The sequence below is a fragment of the Periplaneta americana genome, chromosome 12 (assembly GCF_040183065.1).
Source record: "Periplaneta americana isolate PAMFEO1 chromosome 12, P.americana_PAMFEO1_priV1, whole genome shotgun sequence".
NCBI classification, from domain to species: domain Eukaryota; kingdom Metazoa; phylum Arthropoda; class Insecta; order Blattodea; family Blattidae; genus Periplaneta; species Periplaneta americana.
Window position 1 is genome coordinate 176,331,744 of NC_091128.1, and position 11,687 is coordinate 176,343,430.

An 11,687-nucleotide genomic window follows, 5' to 3' on the forward strand; every position below is an offset into this window, starting at 1 on the left:
AGTATAATATCTGCACAGTGCAGTCTGTCCCTGGATTACTCCAAAGGTAACCAATTAAGACCGAGTGAAGTGTTCTGGAAGGTAACATGTTCACGAGACTTGTCCAACTAAGGCGAGGAAAGGTTTTTATTTTCATAACAATTAATAATTGTTATTTGACATGTTCAGTTTAAAGATAAGGAGTTTGAGAGGATTTCATGCTCTTGACAGCTATGGTAATTAATCATCTGCAAGGGATGAGCCAGCAGTGGGATGTGGGTGGCCTTCTGCTCCTTCCTTGCCAGGAAAGTGTGCTAAAATTTGTTTCAGGACTCTTCCAACACAATTTTCTCAATACTTTAATGCTGAATTTAACTTGCAACGTTTCCTTAGCAATTACAGTAGAACCTCAATTACTGTCTCTCAATTGAAGGCTGGTCCACAATAAACCAGAACGGAAAAATTGTTAAAATAAATATATTTAAATGTGAGCATTCACAATTTACGAGATGTCGACACGCTGATCTCTGAGGACGAACTAATGCAGATCCTGGCTGTAATACATCCAGGTATCACACGCATTAAGAGAATTATCTCCGCACAGACTGACAAACCCACCAACTTAGTTCGAATATTCACAAAAGACATCACCACAGCAGACAAGTTACTAGGAGGAATTAAACTCGCAGGACGATACTACAGAGTAGAGCCATCACACGAGACAATCTTCCACCGACCGTGCCTTAACTGTGCACAATACGGCCACACAAAGACAGACTGTGACAAGCCCAAGACTTGCTTGAAGTGCGGCAAGAATCCCGACCTTTGCAACCACAACCGCCTATCCCAGATTAGGTATTGCGCAAAGTGCAACAGCGACACCCATTATACGGGCCAAGCTCGCTGTCCAAAATATCCAAGGACTAATCTCATAACCTCCACCGATCCCACGCATGTACCCATAGAGACTCACAAACCAATACCGCCACCTATACCCAAACCATCACAGTCCGTCTTCAAACCAACACTTCCCAAACCCGAATTGTCTTATGCGGATGCAGCTAAGACTACGACAACCAAGACAACCACTACAGACGATCCACAGACAGACAAAACAACCACGGAACAGCTGGTCGAGGGGGTTCTACGTTCTGCTATGCAGAAAATAGAATCCTACATTGACCGGCAACTAAACAGACTACAGGACGAAATAGTGACATTCACTATTTCCTTACTCACTACAGACACAAAGCCCACGAAACGACACACAACACTTGCCACAGCCAACCAGGCAGCCAGACGGCTTCTACGGAAACGAGTAGCCCACCACTTTGTTGGTAACAGGTTACGAGTCTCCCTAGCGCCACTACAAAAACGTGACTAGGACAGAACTGACCAGAGCGCTGGACTCTCCACCTCTCATTAACATCTGCGAGGCATGGTGCTAACTTCACTTCATCCATTTCACTCACAATTCAACTGTTAGCGTGTACATGTTTCATATAATCATTTACAGGGGAAAATACACTACTGTTAGTTGAGAGGGCAAACGGCTTTGAGCTGGGAACCTCGATCTAAAGTTAGTGAATTGCAAGTCGGGAACCAATGGAGGCATGGGATGCTTACCCTGCCTGCCATTTTAAACATCATTCATTCTTTCTTCGTCCCCTTTCATTCATTCGTTCGTTCGACAATTTACGAGCAGCTTGCTGGAGTCCAGGAACGTGAAAGTTGGCAGACTTCTAACTTTGTCGTTCTCATTTCCGATCACAGCTTTGTAGATTCATTGTTGTCATCAAAAGCCATGAAGAAGCTATTTGCTCGTACTATTTTTTGTAGCAAGGAGGCTGTGACATAATTTCTTCATCATCCATCATTTCTAACTAACCCAGAAATTTTGTGAGATCACTTTCAACATATTTGATTAATTTCAAGGAAAAATTGTTCCGGGGCCGGGTATCGATCCCAGGACCCTCCGCTTAGCGCGCGAATGCTCTTCCGACTGAGCTACCCCAGGCACTATACACGACACCGTCACAATTTTTCCTTTGTATCCACACAACTCAAATGAGCTGACAAGACGCCAGAACTCAACTGTGAGTGCACACAAATACTGTGTGACTTAAATTGTGGCTTTCTGTTAACGTACCTCCAGTACGAATGTATTATACAAATCTGGCTCTCAGGTAGTAGATCCCTGTAAAGCAGGTTTGAATAATTTCAAGGAAAAATTGAGTATTTGTGTGCACTCATAGTTGAGTTCTGGCGTCTTGTCAGCTCATTTGAGTCGTGTGGATACAAAGGAAAAATTGTGACGGTGTCATGTATAGTTTCTGGGATAGCTCAGTCGGAAGAGCATTCGCGCCCTAAGCGAAGGGTCCTGGGATCGATACCCGGCCCCGGAACAATTTTTCCTTGAAATTATTCAAACCTGCTTACAGGGAGCTACTATCTGAAAGCCAGATTTGTATACTTTCAACATATGTTACGTGTATATGTGACCAGACTAATTCTGTCATAAATTTTTAAGTTGGTTAACCTGTGTTTATCTTGGCTGGCTTGCACTCATGAGAGAATGCCATTGGTCAATTATACACACCATTGACTTTACTCAGCAACATATTTCTTCACCAGCTTCTAAAACATAAGTTTCGCAATTTATACAGAATTTTTTTACTCATTTTCGATCTGAAAAAAGTGCTACAAAGTGGGATTTGGTAGCGTTACAAGAAGGTAAAATTATGCAGGGGCCATATAAAAAGAGCATAATGAACGAGACAGGATTATAAGCGGAAAAGGTTTTACAATAGTTTCGAATCCATTAATCCCTCGTCACTTTTTTTTTTTTTTTTTACAAACTACAATATAGGTTTCAAGTTTGTCCACAGCCATATTATATTGGGATTTTACTGTATTAGAAACATTACTTTAAACAGTTTTAATGGTGTGGGTGTGTGACAAAGGAGAAGCATTTCCAACAGTGTACTGGAAAAATTCATTTGTCCCTCCTTTCATCTTTTGAGGTCCATCCATTTAACAAATACATTCAAGTCATTTCATCCTTATATAATGCAGCCTTATATCAGTTTTAGAAAACAAAAAAATAAAGAGAAATTACAAAATAAACTTAAATACCGAAAATATAGCAGTCCTTGCAATTAGCTCCCCATTGCCAATTGCTTAACTACATTAAATTCTATCTCTCTTCCCCAATTACAAATTTTGTCATCATCACAGATTGGCAATAGAATGTACAAAATTATTTGACTTGAAGCTAAGGAGTTTGAGAGGGTTTTTATTTCAAGGTCATTTGTTTCAAATTCATAACACAATGCTGGTCGTTGAGTGTAACATGTTTATTTTCAGAATTCTTAACAATATTGTACAAAATAATAATCAACTAGAAGACAGTTGTTCTCTAGCCAGAGCTACCCAATGTTCCTTCACATGTTTTGCGACTTTAACTCGTTTCCTCTTTTTTACTTTGCTGTGTTTTTCTTCTACTTTTTCCTTATTCGCTGCAACCTTACTTTTTTTCTTACACGAAAGCGGATTGGGGCCTTTCTTCTTTTTCTTCTTCTTCTCTTCTACTGTTTCAGCAACTCCAAACTTTCTCTTCTTCAAATCAGTGAGTGTGTCCTCTTCAAACTTATTTACACCAAACCTGAAAAATGAACACACATTCATGTATTTGCAAGGTGGAATCTTAATGTTTCAACAGCTAAACGTAAGTCAATGTAAATTCTTCCCAATCCATTACTACACACTTGTGCAGGGATGCAGAACTCACAGGGAGAGGGGGTGGAAACATGGCGAAAGCATTGGTTCCCCTTCCACAGTCCACCGGCACTGAATGACTTCTCCGTGACTCGTCTACAACCATGTGGCAGATTACAACAAACTCGTGCTCACAGAAAAAATGACTAAAGTATTTCCGACCACAATAATTATAGCAAACTGTTCACAAATGAGACAACATGTTTTGTGATTATTTTGAATACAGAAGTATTCATTTTCCCCCCATTGCTCTTTAAACTAGTACTTTCCAACCGATGTTGCTTTGAATTCTATCTCTAAACAGCGAATACAAAATCTTTTGTACCTTGTCATGTGGAAGATGCGTGACCTTGAGGGAAAGGATGAATGACGTAGTCCGGTTTGTGATGTATGCTACAATTGGAGCACAGTTCTGCATCGCTACACTTGTGGCTATAATTTTCCAAAAATATTTCGACGTGGTGAGTGGAAAATATTAAATTTTTCATAATAATTAAACTGCAAAGTGAATATGATGAAGCGTTGATGGTAATACAAAAGTATTGATGGTTTAAAACGCGACCACAGTTGATGGATATTTTGGAGAAAAAGTCCATATGGCTTTTTCCAGAAGGGAGATAAAGCTGAGAATTCTATCTACATTAAGTCTGTGGCATATGAAAGAATGCTACCAATTTGACTTATTAATATCCTAAGCAAAATTCTGAACCCGTAGTAAATGGACAAACAATACCCCAAATATTATTCAATCATACTTAAAGACGCTAAAAAACATTCTGTAAAAATTTAATTTTAATCTAATTTTATAATGTCACATTATTTTGTATGTAGGAAATTCCTTGACCTAGAAAACAGAGAAACTTGACAACCAGCACAAACTTTTTCCTTCTGACAGAAGAAAGCATAGTTCTTGTGGTTGAACGTTCTGTTGACTGACTCCCAACATCAGACTAGTGTGGGTTGGGGTAATTTGGGTATACATTACAATTTTTTGTATGTTGTTATTTTCTAATGCCAGGCATTTGACAATAAAGTCATTTGACCTCTCGCACTCCAATATTTTTCAAAGATATTATCATGACTAGCCACTGAAGCACAGATTTTGAGGTGTTCCGAATCCATTTCTTGGTTTGAGTTGCACAATGGGCAGTTAGGGGACTGATATATTCCAATTCTATGCAGGTGTTTGGCCAAACAATCATGACCTGTTGCCAATCTAAATGCAGCTACAGACGATTTTCGTGGTAAATCGGGAATTAACTGTGGATTTTGATGCAGAGAGTTCCATTTTTTCCCTTGAGATTGTGTTATCAAATTTTGTTTGTTGAAGTCTAAGTATGTAGATTTAATAAATCTCTTCACAGAGTAATACGTAGATTTAGTAACAGGTCTGTAAGTAGCAGTGCTGCCCTTCTTTGCTAAAGCATCCGCATTCTCGTTTCCCAGGATTCCACAATGGGATGGTATCCATTGGAATACAATTCTTTTATTGAGTGATAATAATTGAGAGAGCATTTTAATTATTTCTGCTGTTTGAGATGAAGGTGTGTGTTTAGAGAAGATTGATGGAATACCTGCTTTGGAGTCTGACAATATAACTGCATTCCTAAATTTATTGATGTGGCATAGAAGATTCCTGTTTATTGTATAAACCTTTACATAATCTCTTTACACATGCCAATTTAATATATATTTTCTATTTCACAATTGCCTAATATAAAAATTTGTGATCATACTGATACCGTCTCGTAAAAAAAAAGTTAATAAATTTAGTAATATATCACAATAGTTAGTAAATTATCATCTTCGACGTGCAAGTATTGGGCCTCACTGGCCCATTATGATCTCTAGCCATCTCCTTTTAGGTCTTCCAAGAAGTCTACGACCTTGGTGTATATGATAAGATTAATTTGGGAAATCTAAGGTTGTTCATTCTGTCCACATGATATTTCCATTGAGTTCTATACTATGAATATATTGCAAAATTGATTCAACTTTCAGTTCCTGGAGGACGTCTTCATTTCTTCGATGGTCTAGAAGTGTATATCCTGCTGTCTGTTTCATGAAACACATTTCAGCAGATGTCAATCGTCCGTCTATTTTTCTAAGTGTCCATGCTTCACTACCATAAAGTAAGACTGGACGAGCTAAAATTTTGTAGATATTAAGCCTGGTACATATCTCGGATTTTATCTCTGCCTCTGTGCAATGTCACCTTTGCAGTGAGGGAAATGAGGAGAGGGGAGAAAAGTTGTAATGTTTTCAGTACGCTGGCACCCACGTTGTATGATAAGCTATTTGAAATTTAACGGCCACTGACCGGCAGAGATATAATCTGAGATCTGTATATTTTTGAATTTGTGATGGTTTGAATACTTCATTTATTACAGCAGTCATTTTAATAAATTTTGAAATCTTCAGTGACATTTCTTCTCTTCTAGATATATTATATAGCCTCATTTTTATCATGGTATTGTTAATGTAGATTTTACTTCTCTTTGGTACACTTCCTTGAAAGTCAGTTTTAGTTTTAATTAGGGATATTTTCATGTCGAAATCTTCTACTGTTCTCCACAAATTGTACACTGCTCTCTGTAATTCATCTTCAAATCTGGCTATAATTAGCTGGTCATTAGCGTACAATAATGTTGTTAGTAGATAATTAATTAAATCGTGGGGTAATTTGGTATGGTTTATAGGTTAATAGATTATGCCACATACATTATAGATTGATGCAGGACAAATAAATATCCTTAGTGTTTTCTTTCCCCGATTTTAATGGACGATATTTTAAATTTACAAAATAGCCTCATCAAGAACTTAGGTACTGACTGACTGACATTTTTTTACCTTATTAATTAAACTTTTCAAATAAGAGTACTATGTAACCTATTCCTTCTGTCCTAGCCTACATACACTAACCTACAGTCGGGGTAATTTGAGGATTCAATAGACTCATTCTAGGTCACTGACTAGAAAATTTTATGACTATTACACTTTTACTGCGTCACACTACTTTCGACCAATAAAACGGCACGAAAGGACGTCTTTCAACCAATCATGGCTGCTTATCGCACAATTTTATCGCGTCCCTAGCATTTGTTTATTTTTATCATTACCCTAGCATTTGTTTCTTTGTTTGCCAACATTTCAAACTGCACTGGTCTGGCTGTCAAAAAAAACAGAACATTACAAACCACTCCAGTCGATGCACAGCACTTTCAAATATGAGTCGCATTGGCATTCAAGAACAAGAATTAATAAAGATCACCGGTCATATATGAAGAGCACCATTCGGAAATCCTGAATAAGTTGAGGGATACACCATGTACATCAACGAGTTCACTTCTTTTACGCACACGTCCAATATAACATCAACTGAACCACCAACCACCAAAACATTCAAATTTGAAAATTGTACTTTCAATAATTGTTTCTTTTAAAATTATCCATGTTTATTTTTTATTTCATCATCGTTAATTAAAACGTTTCTTGTTTATTTCATCATCCCTAATTAAAACTTTTCCAACACTTGTTTATATTATTTAGGTTATGTTTGTTATAGCTTCTGCTATATATTATGGATAGTCACGTATCAGAGATTGTTTAATACTAAGATTTATTGAAAATCATCTGTCAAGTGACGTTGATTACTGGGATCCTGATGATTGAAATGGTATGCAAATGTTTTAATAAAAATGAAACTGAATCAACAAAGCCTTCTTGACTAGTAACAGTCCACAGAGTTCAATGATGATTCCATAGTTGGCACACCTGATACCGGTAACAAGAAAACATCATCATAAAACACTACTGCCATCTAGCGTAATGTTGAGATGGTACAATAATACATTTGAAGACAGTTGTATTTTCGTAAGCCAATTAATATTTTATTGTACACTTCGTTACTTCTAATCTTTATATACTTTCTTCTAATCGTGTAATAGTCAATTACATCCCACTCGAGTTTTGATTTTCTCTAGATAAATCAAAACCTCTAGTGACATTACTGTTGATAAGCTATGGGTCTCTAGACTTAAAAAAAGGTTGTTTTTATATAAAAATCACCCCAACCAACACTATTTCAAAATATTTCTTCCTTTTCTGGAGAGAGGAAGTATTGTCCTTAGGGTCAAATGTCATGCTATGTTTTTCACAAATCTTAATGCCCTACTGAAATCGCTTTCTGCTAAACAAGTCAATAGCAATAGACAAGACGTGTACTGACTTCTCATGACTGTGAATCCGTGCCATACGAGTGCTGGCGGCAGAAGGGTTCTCCAGCGTGGGGGCCTTCTGGTGCAGGTACAGGAGAGGAGTCCCTGGGATCCTCCGCGCTACCGCCTGCAGTTCTCTGTCCTGTGTGGCCACGATGTATCTGCTTGCATTGCTGGCGCCCAGCATGGACTCTATGCACGTGGACCCAGGCACCGGCTGCTCGTGACCACAGCTGTGCGTGGCAAACTGCTTCACTATGACCAGTACCCCGTGCACGTGATGCCCTGAAACAGCAGCAGCTCGGCTGGTGTTATCACGTTGGAATGCCGCAAGAGGAATGTTCTGTACAGCCCTACTTGGTGTGCTTACCTAAATCCACAGTTTCTTGTATGACGCACTGCGTTGTCAGTAGTTTCACATTTCCGTCCAAGTATTTTGGCATCTGCTCTCTGATGTTGAATTTGTTCTGTGTAAAATAATGCAACATTACATTATGTTCTTTATGTTTAAAAAAAAAGTCACAAAGATGATACATACTTCAATGTGTTTTACAGCAATAAGTTCTTGTAGTACATTGCAATTGGAGAGTGTGATCCCAAAACTCGTTCAGTCCATTTTTATAAAATGACTGGGCTAGTTTTTAGGTAATTATCTGTAAGTACTGGTTTTGGTTTTTTATGAAATTAATATTTTAAAACCTTCTGATTACTATTATTCCTAATGTGGAAACACTTAGAAAAAGTGAGAGGAAAACAATCGTAGTTTAGACTTATTACATTTACGTACTTAAGGATATCGGCCGATTGGAAGTAGTGGTTAGCCATTTTGCATTTGATGTTTATAACAGGACAGGAACCGTTTGGCTCTGGCACATGCACTGACCTCTCGTGCAGTGTCGACGTGATCCTTACGTGAATTCATTTTCGCGTGTACATTCCAGATCAAATCAAACAATTCCCTTCGTGGTCTGGTTACACATCTTGCATATACGAAGGTTAGGTTTGATTAGTTTAGGTTTTTATTAACCAAGTCCGCGCAAGATTCGGTCGCGAACCGCACATGTATAAATCGATGTTTGATGACGTCATTAATTCGATATTCGATTGTTTTCATTTTGTCCCTGTCACTTTGAGATTAGTTCTGGTGATGGGAGGAGCTTGTAGTTCTACGTCTCGTGATTGTAGTTTGTGTGGAGGTTGTATTTACGGATGTTGGATACTTAGGAGAGTTGATGTTCAAAGAAGGCATATCCAGATCGTGAACACATGCATTATTTTTTCATAGATGTGGGAGAAATGTATCCACGTCTTCATTAATGTGAGGTGAGTGATCGTAGTTTGCTATTTACCGAACTGTTTCGTCTTGACATAGGTTAGGTTAGACTATTATTAGCTTAGGAATGTTAAGTAGATCGTTATTATAAAATGAAATGTAACTTTGAAGTTGTCTATATTTACAGTGTTTTGTTTTTGCGAATTTTTTGTGTTTTGAATATATCTGCGAAAGTTGGGAGTTTTTAGATTTTTTTTTTAAGTTATTTCAAATTTTGATGATTTTTTTTCACTCATTTTTTCCTTGGTATTTTCATTTTTTTGGGGAAAAATGGGGGGTTTTTGGAATGTATTTTTCTCGAAAGGACAGAACCAGTACTTATAGAAATTACCAAGATATTCTTTCTTTTTTGGATTGCAAATTAAGGCATTTTTATGACCCTCAAAAAGGTTCTTCCCCCGTCCCAATGGCAGTTACTAGTCGTTGCCCAGGGTGTGTCATAGGAGGCTGGTCTACAGTACACCTGCGAAGCGATGATGGAGATTTCTTGGAATGTCACAGAACTGGAGCTCCCAGAGAAAACCTCTGTGTTACCTGGATCACGAGCTTGCCCAACACAAGTTATAAGTCCAGCACCCTAGTCACTAGATCACCGTGAAAGTAAGCTCTGATTTAAATTATAAATTACATTACCAAAGGAGGGCGGATATCTATCCATTCCCACCTACTGACCAAAATGTGTATTTACATATACACCAAAAGCTTGGACTACCCAAACCTAACCTGTCACTGATACTCGACCTTACTAAAACTCGCTATCTATGTACCTATGAAAAAGCTTACATGCCTGATATGTGATCATGTCTCTGCCAGCCACCACTTTCACAACTACTTTCCACCCTTATTCTGGTGCAAAATTGGCGCCTGTTCAGGTATTTGTCTTTTGTTTGTGGTATGTATGACTCGACTACAAGCCAAGTATGTAAATACCTCCTACCCTTTTTTTCGTAACGCAATTGTAAAGAAATACCAGAATTTCTTGTGTATAAAACGTAACTTTTTAAGGCATTTTTCAGCAGCTACTGTGAAATAAGTGACTACTCGTACTACTGTTAATGTCTTTATAGAAATCGAACCTGTTTTCTACTGCATGTTTCGAAGGCGAAGTAACTGAATTTACAGCGCAAGGCCTGAAAAACACTACACAGACGAATTTGAATGAAAATACGTCGTTTTTCGCGGCTCCCATTGCTGTAAACAACATAGGCCCTAACTATAGCACTACCAGTATCTTGATTTCAATTATCGTATGTAAAATGCAAATCTTCAAAAAAAAATATTACCTTTAAAGCAGCGTAACAAAATGTTCCATCTATAAGCACTTGGTATGGCTGACGGAAGCCATAATTGTTGCAGAAAAAACTCAAGAATCTGTGCACTTTCTTGTGTCTTGATATTTTCATCTTGTACGATGGCAAAACTTTAAATCACTTTCAGTAGTTTAATACAGCACGAGTGGCATAATGCAACCTGCAAATATAATGTTCAGATTAATTACTATATGCATTTTTGTCCTGGCTTCTAGGGTAAAATACAGATGTCTTTATAGACTGATAGCCTAATGTACTTATCAAATAATCATCTTACACCAATTACTGAGAGTCCTGAATTTGATTAGGATAAATTAAATTCTGCAGATGAACTGGGGAAAGTATACCGCCAACAGATCTTAAAATGAAAAATGGTTTTTGGTGGTTGTATCTTCATTTTGGCTATGTATGACTATTATTTTCTCACAAGGTGTGCAAATGTGCAATAGCTACTTTAATCAGATTAGGTTACAGTCATAGCAAAATGATACCTGAGCTATACCTCGCATTAGTTTATGAAATTTATAACCAATATACAAACATAATCCTAGAACTAATGATAGTTCTCCAAGGTTTTCTCCCTCTTTCTCTCAAATTCACTTTTAGAAATCTGTAAAGATTATTAGGATATAACTCTACTTATACTTACGCTGTGTTATACAGAAATATAGTAATATCGTACCAAATTATCTATTTCAAACGGAATCAAACATTCGCATTTATTTATTTAAAACCTAACCTCTCAAAATAATCTGTCTCATGGCAAAACAAAACCACCGGATACAGCGAAATTTCTCCGCATGCATATCCGTTTGCAGTGTCGTCAACTGGATGGGATGGAAGAAATTTGCTGTGGTGTTTAATCATTGCTATTATTTTTAAGGAGAGAAAGTTGTCATCTGGTTATGAAATTGTGCCTGGACCCCAATCTAGGATATGTTTTAATCATATTTACTTACGTAGCGATTATATAAATATACTGAAATATATCACAATCAAAGACGTTATAATAGTAATAGATCACAATACGTTCGATGCGTAACCTACGTTATAATGGAGTAGGCCATGGTT

The 11,687-nt window shown here is 37.5% G+C and overlaps 1 protein-coding gene across 1 annotated transcript; it reads right to left on the reverse strand.

The window, feature by feature from the left end:
• Positions 1-3,320: 3,320 nt before the first annotated feature.
• On the reverse strand, positions 3,321-11,415 carry LOC138711237 (rRNA-processing protein UTP23 homolog). Its single transcript, XM_069842647.1, has 5 exons — positions 11,266-11,415; positions 10,590-10,776; positions 8,344-8,440; positions 7,985-8,258; positions 3,321-3,643 (listed from the first exon to the last, which is right to left on the reverse strand). Exons 2-5 carry the CDS (start codon positions 10,707-10,709, stop codon positions 3,376-3,378), a joined length of 759 nt encoding a protein of 252 aa, XP_069698748.1. The 5' UTR covers positions 10,710-10,776; positions 11,266-11,415; the 3' UTR covers positions 3,321-3,375.
• Between the last annotated feature and the right edge of the window lie 272 nt (positions 11,416-11,687).